The 16,674-nt window shown below is 39.8% G+C and overlaps 1 protein-coding gene across 1 annotated transcript in view; it reads right to left on the bottom strand.

Moving 5' to 3' along the window:
- CFP (complement factor properdin) overlaps positions 1-15,687 on the bottom strand; it is a 28,804-nt gene extending 13,117 nt beyond the window's left edge. The window contains exons 1-4 of the mRNA XM_058169993.1: positions 15,534-15,687; positions 4,907-5,057; positions 3,202-3,368; positions 293-463 (exon numbers count right to left, since the gene is read on the bottom strand). Of these exons, the coding sequence (XP_058025976.1) occupies positions 293-463; positions 3,202-3,368; positions 4,907-5,057; positions 15,534-15,612 (568 nt within the window). The 5' untranslated portion in view covers positions 15,613-15,687. The remainder of the gene's footprint in view (positions 1-292; positions 464-3,201; positions 3,369-4,906; positions 5,058-15,533) is intronic.
- Positions 15,688-16,674: the final 987 nt, after the last annotated feature.

The following is a 16,674-nucleotide window of genomic DNA, read 5'->3' as shown; positions in this document are numbered from 1 at the left end:
TATTTTTCACTCCAGATTGTTCTTCAAGTATTTAATTACCCCAATTTGTATGTGTCTGTGTGCGTGCGTGTGGGGGGGGGGTGTTTGTAGATGCACGCCAAGTCCCTACAGTTTTCTTGACAAGATTTCAGAAGTGGTTTGCCATTACCTGCTTCCTAGGGCTGAGAGAAAAAGACCGGCTCAGGGCCACCTAGATGGCTTTGGAACTAAGGCAGGCCTAGAACCTACGGCCTTCCAGTTTCCAACATACACCTTAACTACTACACCAAACTGCCTTTCTATCCCAACTTACTCGGGCAAATCTGCTTAGTATCGCATGGCTTGGTTTCTTTGCTGACTCCTGTGCAAGTGCCTCCACAGGAAGGGGTTGGATTGGTGCAAGTTCGTTCCCTTAACTGGGTTCCAGTTTGACAGGTCACTGAGCAAGGTTTCCAGGCACTCCATGCTGACCATCCACCCATCACTGCAAGGAAAAAAGAGATGACATCAAGGTTCAGGCACGCTGGAGACTCATCAGCCCTTAGACATAATATAAAGCAATCCACATAAAAGTACGAACAAATAAATAAATAAATAAATACATTCAACCAGGGGAATTACTAAATTGCAAAGTCCCATTTCCTTAGGGGGTGGGGATTCCAAAAAACATACACACCAGTGGTGGGTTTCAAATTTTTTTACTATGAGTTCTGTGGGCGTGGCTTGGAGGGTGTGGCATGGCTTGGTGGGCGTGGCTTGGTGGGCATGGCAGGGGAAGGATACTGTAAAATCTCCATTCCCTCCCCACTCCAGGAGAAGGTTACTCCATTTCCTCCTGATCAGCTGGGAGGCAGAGAATAGATGGGGGTGGGGCCAGTCAGAATTTTTACTACCAGTTCTCCAAACTACTCAATTTCCACTACTGGTTGTCCAGAACTGGTCAGAACCTGCTGAAACCCACCTCCAGTACACACATGAGGAAGTGAAAGTATCAAAACAAATTATCACATCGGAAATGGTAATTTGTGGGCTTATTAGCCATCATTTTCTGGAGCTGTGCCAAAAAAATGCAGACACACGGGACCATTGTTCCACACAGAATCACCGATGTCCTGTGCAAATCATCAAACAAAGAAATCTGTCTTTAAACTTTCTGATTACAGACATTAAAGGAAAACAATGGAAAATTTTGAAAAACAAAAACAAAAAGGTTGTTTGCCTGCTTTCAATTGTCTATTGTAACTCTCTTTAAAACAATTTAGCCTGCTATCTTTAACACCCAAGCCAACACTTGTCTCATGTTTTTCTGCCCATCAAAATAGTTGCTGAAGACTTGAAGAATGAAAATGCTTCTGGTGTTTTTCTTCTTTCTAGTTCATTAATAACCTTATTTCATAACCTATAGAAATTCTGTCAAAGCCAGTATTATCCACATTACCTAAATACTCTCCCAAAGTGGGTGCCTCAAACTGATTACCGTATATACTCGAGTATATACGGCTTATACTTGAGTCCCCAGTTTACCCCAGTTTTGGGGTAAATTAGACCTCGGCTTATACTCGAGTATATACGGCTTATACTCTAGGTTTTTTTTAAGCCTCGGCTTATACTCGAGTATATACGGCTTATACTCGAGTTTTTCTTCTTTTTCACATTTTACCGACGGAAGCCCTGCGGTGCAGTGAGAGGCGGGCGGGGAGCCAGCCTTCTCAGCTGAGGAGGAGGCTTTCCCCAACCGGTAGGTGCCTCATTTCCCACCCTCGGCTTATACTTGAGTCCCCAGTTTACCCCAGTTTTTGGGGTAAAATTGGGGACCTCGGCTTATACTCGGATCGGCTTATATTCGAGTATATACGGTATCTCTTTGGGAGCCCTAGTGGTGCAGTGGTTAGAATGCAGTATTGCAGGTTAACTCTGCCTGCTGCCTAGAGTTCAATCCAGACTGGGCTCAAAGTTGACTCAGCCTTTCATCCTTCCAAGGCCAGTAATTGAAGACCCAGATTTTTTGGAGTCAATTTGTTGATGTTGTAAACTGCCTGGAAAGTGCTCTAAAGCACTATGGGGCGATATGTAAGTCTAAGTACTATTGCTTATGGTCATAACTAAAATGTTCTAAGCTTATACAAGTAGCCCTCATTTAACAATCACTTGGTTCAGGGATTGCTTGAACTTACAACAGTGCTGAATGAGAAGAGTTACAACCAGTTCTCATAGATGCAACCATCATGGTGACCCCCGAGTCAGAAAATTATGGTTCTAGCGCTTGCAGCCAGTTCATAACTGCAAATAGTTGCAACATCCCAGCAGTCATGTGATTGTCATTTGTGACCTTCTCTGCCAGCTTCCCACAAGCAAAGCAAAAATCAGTGGAGGAGCTGGTAGGAGATCACAAACAGCAGTCAAATGATGTCATGCCCAACGACTTCATGGAATTTATTTAACGATGGCAACCAAAACTACCATAATGCCCATTGTAATTTTGGCACAGTCACCTGATGTTATGCTTTACAACCACCTTGCTTAGCAACAGAGTTTTGGTTACAATTTCCATCCTTAACTGAGGATTGCCTGTATTTCAAATAAATAACATGAGATGTTGCTCTCCCTGAAGCTAAGCCCAACTGTGTCTAGTCCAGTTACTCAGGAATGAGCTTGTGTTTTGCTCAGTAGGAGTAGCTGCCAGGTACATGGATGTAAAATTGCAGCTACTGCGAGAATCTAATTGTAAGCAAATAGGATGCCATTGCTACTAAAGCGGGCGAGAGACCAAAAGCCCTCTAGCGCCTAGATTTGGAAGGATGCTCATGAAGTCCAATTCACATGTACCTTTTTCTCTCCAGGGTACATTCTACAAAAAGGAAACATTCTGGAACATGGCATTAAAAGTTTATTGTGATTGGTGCCGACAAACTAACACTTGTGATGTCACAAACACATCTCCCCCACAACTTCTGTTGTTTTTTTTAATGAGGAAAAGCAAGACTGGCATAAATGAATATGTATTCAGGTGGTGCTTTGGAGGGGGAAATTCTCGAAATATCACTTAAAATAGCGTGGGTGGGTAGGTGGGCAGGATAGACAACACTGCCAGCTAATTTAGAATCCTGCTTTGGAAGACTACAAAATCTCGAAATTCAAGGTCGTGCAAGGATAAAGAAATGACCCCGGCTCCTTTCTAGCTTCAAGCTTAGGCAAAGATCAAGAGGAGAGAAAAATGCTTACCAGGGCAACATTCTTTCAGAAGGCAGGATTTCATCTCCCACTTACGTGTACCACTTGGACATGTATCTCCATAGTAGCCATGACATACGCGCTTGCGCCGCTGGACACCCTCAGTGCAGGAGACCGAGCATGAACTCCATGAGGTCCATTCACTCCACTTAGCTTCGCTAAAGGAAAAGCAGAGCAGAGGTAACTGACTTGGATCAGGGTTTCCCCATAATGTAAAAGACAGCCATGAAGGATTCCATTAGGTCAGATCAAAGGTCCATCTAGCCCAGCATCCTGTTTCCCAACAACAAAGGAAATACTTAAGGAGCTTCAGTGGTGGGTTCCAAAGATAAGCCAACAAGAACCACGTTGGGTTAGAGGAAAGACCCATCTTTCCCTAGCATTTTGATCCCATAGTAGCTGCCATCCAGATGCCTCCAAGGAGAGCAAGATAAGAGCAAGCTTCTACTCAGGGTAGACTTAACCATTATTAATCTGTCAAAATGTTGGCCAAATTTTTCATCATCATGACACGTTCTGTAATTTAACTAGGAATTGTATATAAGAGTATATTATATCTGTGTTCCACAATTCCACAAAGAACATGGGGGTGGGGAGCTGATTGCCAGAGTGTTGATTCAATGAACAAGAACAATATTTAGTTTGAATCTGCCGTTACATTTCTTTAGAAGGAATAACGTGAAATTAAAACAGAATGTTTTCTTTCTCTAGGTGTTTCTCTGTACTCAGATGTAGAGAAAGCTATGCATTGGTCACTTAACCAAATCCAGTGCTAGATAAAACAACAGGCAGAGAGAATGGGGAAAAAATCTGGAAGTTATAAGTACAAAAATACATTAAATAAAAAATCTATCAGAATGTAGGAAACTGTCTTATACAGCCTGGGTTTACAACTACTTGTGGCTCATAATGGCTTCAATAAACCATTGTTTAAAAACCCTGGCTTAGCATAATTCATGGAGACAGATCAATGTTTAAATTAACCATTTTAATTAATTTTGATAACTGGTTTTAATTTAGGTTTTGATTCTAACTGCATCAATGTTCTTATGTTTTATACGCCTCATTTTTATTGAAATAATAGCAATAGCAATTAGACTCATATACCAGCCCACAGTGCTTTACAGAATACTTTAGGTGGTTTACGTTGTCAGCCTATTGCCCCCAACAATCTAGGTCCTCATTTTACCAATCTGGGAAAAATGGAAGGCTGAGTCAACTTTGATTGAACTCCGTCAAGATCGAACTCTAGACTGTAGGTAGAGTTAGCCTGCAATACTGCATTCTAACCATTGCGCCACCAGGGCTCTTCAATAAGTTTTTCCTTAGTGATGGGTCAAGTATAAACAGGAAGCCTGGGCATAAATTAAACAATTCTGTCAATGGGGCATGTGGTGGAATATTGTTGTCACTGACCAATAGGAGCTTTTGAATGTTTGGGCAGGAACTTATTTAGCCCTGCTTGGAGATAGCAGGGATTGCAGATGAGAACTGCATGCTGCTGTATGCATACTGCATGCGACTATCCTATAGCCTCTCTTCCTGTAGGGGAGATGGGATAAGCAACCTTAAGGGAAGATGCCCAGCACTCCACCAATGGGCAATATTTGGAGGGTTCGAAGAAAGTAGGCTTAGGACCACTTGTGCAGTACATGACAAATATGCAGTTGATTAGAACTGTTGGTGTTTCACTTACCTGCAGGACTGGCAGGGCTCATTCTCAGTCAACTGGAAACCATATTGATGGTTTAGGCAGCAGTCTTCCTGGGAAACATCATCTCCCAATAAGTTACTGCAAGCCCCTGAGATTTCATCAAACGTTTTGTAGCATAGACCATTCTCAGCCTCTGAAAAAGGAAGCCCAGTTTAGCTCTGAGATCAGAGAGCCACTTCCCAGAGACAGACATTTTTATTCACACCAGAACGATCCAAAGGAAGTTGTAAGAGCCAAGGAAAAGACAGCAAAATAAAAATCAGAAAGCTGAGAAGATGCTTGTTTCTTAAAGTGATTGTTTCATTTCCATTTTCTACCCTTCATAACTATACTCAACATGAGTATAGTTTATTTGTCCATAATAGCAGTTAGTCCCATAGCCGAGTAGGTATTCAAAATCAATAAAGTCAGTTTTGCTCAAATATCTGAATTTTTAAAAAAAGCCATTTACCTAGGACACAAATAAAATAGACATAGAAAAAATGAAAGGGAACAAGTCCCGTCTGAATGCTCTCCATAGGCGAAGGAAGGTAAATATTCATGTCCCACAATAATGTTGCAGGATCTAATCTGGGTTAGTCGATGGGACCAGAGGTTTTCTCTTCTGAGCTTTTGGACTCTTGCTAGAGTCCATCCTTCTCAGGAAACTTCTCTCTAAGGGCTCCAGTGCAAGTCCAAAAGCTCGGAAGACTAAACCTCTGGTCCCGTTGACTAACCCAGATTGGATCTTACCCTCCATAGACATCCAGATTATTAACGTGGAGAATAACCCAAGGCCGCACATTTTGTTTCATCAAACAGAAAAGCCAGGTTTGTTATGAATGAAGGAGCAGATTCAATATACATAGTTGCAGAAGATGATATAAAAAAAACAACCTTCTCATTTGGGAGCCAGCTTGACTGGCTGTTGAATTTTCTGCCTATTCTGGAGATGGGATGGTATCCTAGAAGCTGATCTAAGGGCAGAAAACTTGCCGTGTGTGGGGTACTGGAAGTAAAGAACCAGTTCTGTTTTCCAAACAAAAGAGCAGCTGGAAGACGGGGCTAGGACATACAAAACATACAAAACATGCAAAAATATATGGACTTCAAATCTCGATCAAGGCAAATCAATAGATGCAATCTACATAGACTTCTGCAAAGCTTTTGACTCAGTAGTACACGATAAACTTCTCCTAAAACTAACATCCTATGGCATCTCAGGACCCCTCCACAAATGGATATCTGCTTTTCTGTCTAACAGACAACAAGTGGTCAAAATTGGCAATGCTTTATCAAATCCTGTTCCTGTCAAGAGTGGCGTTCCTCAAGGCAGCGTCCTTGGACCAACACTCTTTATACTATACATTAATGATCTCTGTGACCACATCTCAAGTAATTGTGTTCTCTTTGCTGATGATGTCAAACTATTTAACACCACAGACAATACTTCTATCATTCAAAACGACCTTGATCATCTAACCGCTTGGTCTAAAACTTGGCAGCTCCAAATTTCAACCAGCAAATGCTCAGTCTTACATATAGGAAAAAAGAACCCAAAAACTAAATACATACTAGATGGACATTACCTTACAGATGACCCCCATCCCGTTAAAGACCTTGGAGTTTTCATGTCAAATGATCTAAGTGCCAAAGCCCACTGCAACTACATAGCAAAAAAAGCTCTAAGGGTTGTAAACCTAATTTTGCGTAGCTTCTTTTCCAAAAACACCACACTACTAACCAGAGCATATAAAACATTTGCTAGACCAATTCTAGAATACAGCTTACCTGTTTGGAACCCTCACCACATCTCTGACATCAATACAATTGAACGTGTCCAGAAATATTTTACAAGAAGAGTTCTCCATTCCTCTGAAAACAACAAAATACCTTATCCCACCAGACTTGAAATCCTAGGCTTAGAAAACTTGGAACTCCGTCGCCTTCGACATGACCTAAGTTTAACTCACAGAATCATCTATTGTAATGTCCTTCCTGTTAAAGACTACTTCAGCTTTAATTGCAATAATACTAGAGCAACTAATAGATTTAAACTTAATGTCAACCGCTTTAATCTAGATTGCAGAAAATATGACTTCTGTAACAGAATCATCAGTGCTTGGAATACCTTACCTGACTCTGTGGTCTCTTCCCATAATCCTAAAAGTTTTATCCAAAAACTTTCTACTATTGACCTCACCCCATTCCTAAGAGGACCATAAGGGGCGTGCATAAGCGCACAAACGTGCCTACCGTTCCTGTCCTATTGTTTTTTTTCTTTTCTTCTTCCTATATATATGCTTATACCTCCTTATATTTACTCATATATGTGTTTATATACTATATAATCTTTGTATGATGCCTAAATATATTGTTGTGACAAAATAAAATAAATAAATAAAATAAATAAATAAAATAAATAGGAGCAACTTCTGGAGAGAAGGTCTACCATTCCTGCTCCCTACCCTCCAATTACCACCATCACCTCAAATTGCTGAACTTGGTCACTTTTTAAAATTTCCCACAAGATACTCAGATAGCAGCACCTCTGAGTACTTTGCGGAATTTAAATGGTGGCTAGATTCAACCACTCTAAATTACTCCAATTAGGTCTTCTTCTTTTTTTTAATGGACCAAGATTGCTCTGGTCCTCTATCTTTCCTTCTCCACCTGCTTCAGTCAGATTAGGGTCTTCTTAGCAGAATCGCAGTTGCCCTCAATCCTTCAGTGATCAGTCATTTGATAGCTATGATGTTTCAATTTTAATGAATGCTCACCAACTGCACTTTTTACATGCCTCTGCAATGCATCTTCCCCTTCCCAACTGAGCAAGGGTAGCATTTCATATGCCTAAGGAAGTGGACATTGATCTATGAAACCTTCTGCTGTAGTAAACATAAAAATGTCATCGTGCTTTATTTTATTTCTGATGGTAAAGACTTCAAGGTGGGATTTATGGAAGCTCGCTCCAGAGTGCAATTTATAAATCCTAATTCTATGTTGTTGACAGTTGCCCGATAACACAGACAATAAAGAGGAGAGCTTGCATTCAATAAAAAAAAGGCAGTACGGGGGGAAAATATATTTCTGAATCAAAAGTAGGAAGTTTACATTTTTACACCAGGTTTTTATATTCTCAGAAGTTTATAATTCATTATCAACACAACACACCCACTCATCTTTTTAGTTCCTGTTAGTCGGCCTTTCTGCTATGGTACAAGTAATGTTCAAGTAACAGATGGGGTTTGGATTGTTATTTTTATCATTATGATATTCTTACATTAACTACTTATGATTTGTTTGCTGGAAGGCTATATGCCAAAACTGCAATTAAAAAAATAAATATTCCTAACAACTTCGTAGTGTATTGTACTATTTATTTCCAGGAGTAATTTCTGTTGGCTCCAGTGGTACTTATAGCCAAATCTGCTCCTAGGTTCTGCCTTGGCTTACCTTCCCAATAAGCAACTGACTTGGAAGATCATTTAAAAGCAGTTTATCGGGGTAAGTGGGATCTCCCTATGAAAAAGGAGAACCTCGAGCCCCATGTTCCATTCCTTTTTATAATTAATACAACAGAGGAAATGCAAGAGGAAAGTTGATTGGATAGGATAAAAGTAACCTCCCCTTTGCATAGGAAATCAGTTACATGTAGTCCAGGGGTGTCAAACAGGCAGCCCACAGGCTGGATGAGTCACGTGTAGGCCACACCCATCCCAGCTCCGCAAATGGGAAAAATATCATGAAATGTCACATGACGGCAACATATGATGTGGCAAGTTTGACATCTGTGATGTAGTCAAACATGTTACCTATTTGCATCCCATAATATCACACATGTTTATTAAAATGAGGTCTGACAAGAAGGGGAATAAATTGTAAGGGAATAAATTGTAAGGGAGTTCACAAAAGAGATAAACCCCAGTTTGTACCGACAAACTTTTTCTTATCTGGAGCTAGTCTCCAGCCTGTTTATCCAGAGGTGGGTTTCAGCAGGTTCTGACCAGTTCTGGAGAACTGGTAGTGGAAATTTTGAGTATTTTGGAGAACCAGTAGTAAAAATTCTGACTGGCCCCACCTCCATCTATTCTCTGCCTCCCAAGTTGCAGTTGATCGGTAGGAAATGGGGATTTTGCAGTAACCTTCCCCTGGATTGGGGAGGGAATGGAGATTTTACAGTATCCTTCCCCTGCCACGCCCACCAAGCCACGCCACACCTACAGAACCGGTAGTAAAAAAATTTGAAACCCACCATTGTGTTTATCAGTTTAGGAATGTTAAAAGCTAATCAATCTAGACATCATTTTAAAAGAGAGAAAATAAATCAAATTAAAATACATAGTAACTATGTTAATTAGTTACTATGTATGTTAGTTACTAAGTTACAAAATCCATGTCATGTACCTCTCAGTAAGGAAAGGAAAAGAAAGGAGTCTGTGTGAACTTTACTCCGCTAGTCATTGCCGACTATAGGGGGTGAACTTATCTCCATTTCAAGGCCATGAGTCAGCAGCCTCCAAATAGGTTTCTGCAGTCATTCTCCCCACCAAAGTGGTACCTATTTATCTACTCACATTTGCTTGCTTTCGAACAGCTAGGTGAGCAGGAGCTGCGGCAAGTAAAGGAATTCACCCCATCACATGGCACTCAGTCTCAAACCCGAGCTGCTGGCTTTCCAGCCGACAAGCCCAGCATTTTAACCACTGAGCCATTGTGCTGCTCCTCATATACTGTAAACCCAAGGAATAATAAATAATAAAATTACCCAATATATAATTAGATTATATAACCTTTAACTAACCTTTAAAATAGATATTTTTTTATATAAAAAGTTTTTTATTTCCATTTTCCAACATCATATTTATGTACAATCTATTATCTATCATTAATCATTAATTTTTATTTATTGCTAATTCGGGTCTGCCCGACTGCCACTTCCTTTCTTCACACCTCCCTCTATCTTCTACTACTTTCCCCTTCCTTCATCTCCTTCACTTTACTACTTCCTCTCCTCTTTCTCCACTCCTCCCTTCTTATAATCTTCTTAGATAAATTTTGAGAGCACAGCAGAGTGAATTGCCAGATTTCTATCAATTATCTTAACTGATATTGAACTGACCCTTTCCAATTAACATAAAAGCCTATAGTTCAATCTTACATTATATAAATGTTTGATGGGGAATTGGAGTGGAGCAATTTCCCACAACTGGACAGAAATTCTGAGAAAAATATTAAGGTTATTCTAGCCAAATTTTCAAAAGTTTTTTTAAATTATTATTTGATGGACAATTTATAGTTGATTGATATATGGAAGCAGAAAAATGGCAGTTTAAGAGACAATATGTACTTTTCTGAAATATGTAAGTCTTTTTCAATAATTTGGACATAATTTGGACGTCAAAGAATTTGGCTACTAATTCAGATGGTAACATCTCTGTTTCTAAAACAGAGATGTTACCAAAGAGTTTTTCAGATCATAATCCTGTGAGTTTGATTTATGTAAGAAAATCTAATTCTTTTAGATGGAGACTAAATGATATATTGGTATAGAAAGAAGCAATTGTGGAGGACTGTGAAAAGAAATTAAAAGAATTTGTCAAAAACAGTTTATGTAAATGTACTGATTTAGGAAAGGTTTGGAATGCAAGTAAAGCTTTTATTAGAGATTAGTTTGAATAACATGGCAGTGAATTTAGAAAAGTCAAGAAAAATGCAGGTTATGTTGAATGAAATAAGCAGGATTCAGGGTATGAATTGAGACAACATCGATCATGCTTTTGGAAGATCTCTGGTGAGAGAGGATAGGGGTAGTGCACCCATCCTTGCTCTTCTTGACCTCTTAATGGCCTTCAGTACCATTGATCATGGTATCCTTCTGAAGCAGTTTTGGGAGTTGGGGGTTAATAGTGTTAACAGATATTAATAGACTAACAGACTAACAGAGTTGGAAGGGACCTTGTAGGTCATCTAGTCCAACCCCCTGCCCAAACAGACCCTACACAATTTTTGACAGATGGCAGTCCAGTCTCTTCTTGAAAGCCTCCAGTGGTGAAGCTCCCAGAACTTCTGAAGGCAAGCTGTTGCATTGGTTGATCATTCTCACTGTCAGAAAATTTCTTCTTATTTCTAGGTTGAATCTCTCCTTGATCACTTTCCATCCATTATTCCTTGTACTTTGGAAAATAGCTTTACCCCCTCCTCTCTGTGGCAGCCCCTCAAATATTGGAACATTGCTATCATGTCTCCCCTGGTCCTTCTCTTCACTAGACTAGTCATGCCCAGTCCCTCCAACAACCGTTCATCATATGTTTTAGCCTCCAGTCTCCTAATCATCTTGGTTGCTCTTCTCCGCACTCTTTCTAGAGTCTCAACATCTTTTTTATAGTGTGGTGACCAAGTGGTGGGTGACACAATGTTGTGCTAGTTTTTCTCCTTCCTTTGGTGTCAATTCCAGCTGCTGTTGGTGGGGTGAAGGATATGCCCAGACCATAGCTCCTACTCTATGGGGTTCTGCAGGGCTCAGTCCTCTTTCTTATTTAAAACTTACATGATTTGATGGTTTAAAGAGATTGTTATGCTGATCATAGTCAATTTTATATTGCAACCCCAGACTGCCTTATTGATGCTGTGGATGTCCTGTCTCAGTCTCTGGAAGCTGCATGGGGCCTGGATAGGGCACAATGGGCTTTGGATGAACCCAAACAAGACTGCGTGGTTTGGGGTAATTATGCCTTCCAGTGTCAAGGTTTTTCCACCTTTGCTCCTCGAAGGCATGGCACTGGTACATATTCTGAGGGTCCTTTTGGACTCATAGCTTCTACTGGAAGAACAAGTAGCAGCCATGACTAAGAGGGCTTTTGCACACCTTTTGGTTGTGGGCCAGTTGTTCCCATTCCTGCTTTTGCTGTGACTCATGCCCTCGTGACTTGCCATCTAGATTACTGCAACATGCTCTATGTGGGGCTGCCCTTGAAGAGCATTTGGAAACTCCAACTGGGACAAAATGCAGGTGTATGAGTAGTAAATGGTGTCAGATACTTGGCACACATAACACCAGTGGTGGGTTGCTACCGTTCTCACAAGTTTAGGAGAGCCGGTAGCGGAAATCTTGATATGAGAGCAAACCGGTTCACTCCTAATGTCACCTGGGCCCGCCCGCCCACCTCTGCGCTATACCTACCTTTATTCTTTTAGCTCAGCTGTAAGGCATGGCAGAGTGGATTGCCATGCCTCAGCTGTTTTTTTACTCAATGCGCTTGCACTAAACGCAATTTTGGCGTGCGTGCGAGCGAAGCTAGCATGAGCACGGTGATCGCGCACAAAGCAAGTATGTGATGCGAACCGGTGGTAAAACTGGTTAGAACCCACCACTGCATAACACTATGGTTTTTTGAGTTGGCTTAGTTGCCAATGTGTTTCCGATTTGCAATTCAAGGTGCTGGTTGTCTCCTTTAAAGGCCTTCATGGACCCTCAGGGAACATCTTCTCCTAAATGTTTCTCCCCCTCCAAATTTGGTCAGTAGGATGGGCATGCTCTGGATCCCATCAGCCAAAGAATATTGACTGGGAGGAATTAGAAAGCATATCTAATGCCAGGAAAAATGACCTAATGGTTTATGTTTTAATGATTAGGCTGGATAGAAAGAAGAAAGTAATTTGTAAGCACTGAGTAAGAGGTAAATATACAATTAAGATAAGATAAAAGAAGATTTATTGCTATTGACCAGTATACACAACACATTAAAATGAAATTCCAATGCTCCACTCTTGAAAGAAGGAATGCCACCCACGAAGCAATGTCACCATCCCAAGATAACAATAATAATATAATAACAGCAGCAGCACCACAAATGCCAAGTTATACAAAAACGACACCAAAACCTATACTAAAATTAGAGTCTATATTGAATACATAGTGGAAAAAAAAGTCTTGAGAGTTAATTAACTCTCTTAAGGGCCTTCTCTGTGGGGGCTCCCACCCTCTGGAATGAACTTCCCCCAGGACTCCGCCAACTTCCTGACCTTCGAACCTTTCACCACAAGTTGAAGACATATTTATTTATCCACGCAGGACTGGCATAGAATTTTAGATTTTATTTGGTTTCTAATTTTTAGTGGGTTTTACTGTTTTAAATATATTTTAATCTGGGCCAATTTAATAAGTTATTTAAATATTATTTTATCTTGTATTTATTCTGTTGTTCTGTTTTATCTGGCTGTAAACCGCCCTGAGTCCTTCGGGAGAAGGGCGGTATAAAAATCTAATTTAATTAATTATTTAATTAATTAATTAATTAATTAATTAATTAATAAGGTTAATACTATATGGAACAAAGCTGTTACAGAATCTAGTTGTTATGCTTCGGATACCACAAAGCCTCCTCCCAGAAAGCAAGAATGAAAACTGATCATAGAGAGGATGTGTACAACACTACAGACAACACTATGGTCAAGTAGCACTTATATGCCATGTCCTGATAAAAGGAAGTGAACTTCCAATAATCTTTTCTGCCCCCCTCATCACTCTCTGCAAAGCTTTCCTGTCCAAAGCAGTAATGCTTCCCAACTAACCATAAATACGATACGATACAATGCTTTCAATTGTCCCTCTATAGAAAGTGGTAAGGATTGTATTTATAACTGTATTTATAAATCAGAAAGTTTGTATCTTTTCCTTTTTTTATTTTTCTTTTACTTTTCCCCTTTCTTACACTTTTTAGCTTTCTCTTTTATGTCTTCTTTTCTTGTTCTTACCTTATATTAGTTTCTATTAGTTTTTAATCTTCCTTTTCCAAAATCTTTTAATAAAAATCATATTAAAAAATAACATTATATAAGAAGGTTTCCATTCACAGACAGAAGCCTTTCTTAATGTTCTCTAAACTCTCTTCCATGTGTGTTTACCTTAGCTTATTAAAATATGCATCATAAAATATATGATCATAAAATACATGATCAGGGACCAAACACACAAAAAATGTTAAAAAGCAAAAAAAAAAAAAAAGTGCATAATATGCGTGTTTGTTAAAAAATTATTTAAGGCTGAGCTAAGCATCCCTGGGCAATTGATCAAGTTCAGAAAATCTAACTGCCATTGCTATATTACAAAGTTTGGCTACAGTTCTATATATTTCAGATAATAATTCAGAATAATTTGAATAATTTGTCTTATTATTTCAGTTTCAGTGCCTGAGCAGATACAGCAGTATAAAACAATTGTTATGACTGTATTATAGATTTTTTTACACCAAAAATAGATATTTAAATAACTATCAGTACTTCTAAAGAGATTTTGAATCGATTTTGCTTGGACAGCAGTCGGTCTCACCTGAAACCAGGTATTAATCCAATTTCTAAACAAGAGACTTAAAAAGAATCAATATATCCGTGGGAAGCACATTGGAGGTGATATCTCAAGTTCCGTGGAAATATTTTTCACTATAGTTTTCAGCTGAAGTTTCATTTCTGCAGGTTTAAGTTACTTTCCAAAAAGCATTCTACTTTGAATGGAGTAGTATGGAGAGCCAGTTTGGTTTAGTGGTTAAGGCATTAGGCTAGAAACCAGGACACATGAGTTCCAGTCCTGCTTTAGCCATAAAAGCTGGCTGAGTGACTTTGGGCCAATCACTCAGCCCAGTCTACCTCACAGGGTGGTTATTGTTGTGGAGAAAATAAGACGAGGGAGGAATATTAGGTACGGTTGCTGCGTTATTTATAAACATAATAAAGGTGGGACATAAATAAATATACACAAAACTTTAAAGGAGAATATTTGTAGCTCAGGGTTGAAATAAGGGCCCCTTGGTGTTCTCTGAGCTGGGTGGCTTTCTTGCAGACGTTTGACTACCCAAACTAGTTAACAGCAACAGGCGTGAAATCTAGCAGGTTCTGACAGGTTCTGGAGAACCGGTAGCGGAAATTTTGAGTAGTTTGTAGAACTGGTAGCAGAAATTTTGAGTAGTTCAGAGAACCAGCAAATGCCACTTCTGGCTGGTCCCAGAGTGGGGTGGGAATGAGATTTTGGAGTATCCTTCCCCTGCCACGCCCACCAAGCCACACCACACCCACCAAGCCATGCACACAGAACCGGTAGTAAAAAAAAATGATTTCACTAATGAAAAGCAACACAATATCACTAGCATTGATGATGTTACCTAGTTTGGTAATGAAATGCCTGCAAGACAACAACCAAGCCCAGAGAACATCAAAGCACCAAGGACTCCCATATATCTTTCTTTTTTCTCTCTCTCTCTTTTCCTTTCCTTTCCTTTTTTTTCTTTTCTTTTTTTCCTTTCTTTTCCCCTCTGCTTAACAGGTACATGTCAGGCAGAAACTGAATAGGAGAAAACCCTGGCTGAACTGCCTTCAATGGAACTAATCCAAAGTACACCAGTTCTGCTGTGGCAACAGAAAACTAGTAACCAGTGCAAAGTGTCACTGAGGCTGCCACTTTTTAAAACTTGGATTTGTTCCTTTGCTTCTCTTAGTTGGTGGTTCATACATGTAAAGCTTTCCCACAAGGATGGAAAACAATAGGGTAAGGGGCTTAATTTCTTACTGTGATGTTAAAGGCACAGGTGCATGCATAAAAACCTTTCCCTGACCTCTCTTCTCTCTTCCCTTTTACCTGCAGGGGATTCCAGGCTCACAAAAAACCAGCATACTATCACGAGGAACTGCAAACTCTTCCACCACAGGGTCTCCATGATGGGTTTTGACTCCAGGAAGAAGCATAAGAAAAATGGAAAGGCTTTTAAATGAGCCACAGGGGAAGTCCCAAGACTGTGGGTGACTCCACCCTGGTAGGTGGGACATCCTAAGGATTTTTAACATCTCTCTCTGGGGAAGCCTCTGTAAGCAAGGGGCAGGGCCAGTCCTGGCCAGGGACAATGGACAGTGTGCAGGGCTATTGGAAGGGAGTTCTGAGGTGTCCACAGAAAAACAGTGAATGCACAGTATATAAGATCATCAATATTTTAAAATGCAGTAACAGGAAATAATCCACCAAGAGAAGGATGCACCTGATGTAATTTCTACTCTGATCAACTCCAAATTCTGCTGTAATTAATCTAGCTGATCTTTAGATGCCCCATAACTCCGGGCTTCCATAGGAGCAGGCCTGAAACGGTAGTAAAAAAGGCTACTGGTTCGCCGAACTGGTAGTAAAAAATGTTTTTTAAAAAGTTCCAACGATCAGCTAAGTGACACACGATCATCGGAACTTTTTTTTTTTTAGTTTTTAGGTATTTTTTTACTACCGGTTCTCCGGAATCGGTAGTAAAAAATGCTTTAAAAAAGAAAAAAAAAGGCTCCGACGATCACAGCTGTGCCACATGATCGTCGGAGCCTTTTTGTTTTACTTTTTTAAAGCATTTTTTTACAAACTATTTGGCGAATAGGTTGTAAAAAAATGCTTTAAAAAAGAAATAAAAGGCTCCGACGATCACAGCTGTGCCATGCAATCGTCAGAGTCTTTTTTAAAAAAAAAATTAAAGCATTTTTTTACAACCTATTTGCCCAATAGGTTGTAAAATAAATGTTTTTATTTTTTTTTATTTTTTTTAAAAAGTTTTATTCTTACAATCATATCAAATAGTTCATCCAATGTACAGTTATATACAATTAGTCGGGCTTGCCCAGTCACCTTCCAGGAAGGTCTGGAAAGTAGAAGAAGGTAGAAGAGGGAAGAGTGTTAAAAAGGGGGGTGGTGGTAAAATAAATGTTTTTAAAAGTAAAAAAAAGACTGTGACGATCACGCGCCACAGCTG

Source organism: Ahaetulla prasina, chromosome 2 (assembly GCF_028640845.1).
Source record: "Ahaetulla prasina isolate Xishuangbanna chromosome 2, ASM2864084v1, whole genome shotgun sequence".
NCBI classification, from domain to species: Eukaryota; Metazoa; Chordata; class Lepidosauria; order Squamata; family Colubridae; genus Ahaetulla; species Ahaetulla prasina.
This window is presented reverse-complemented; position numbering and strand designations above follow the sequence as displayed.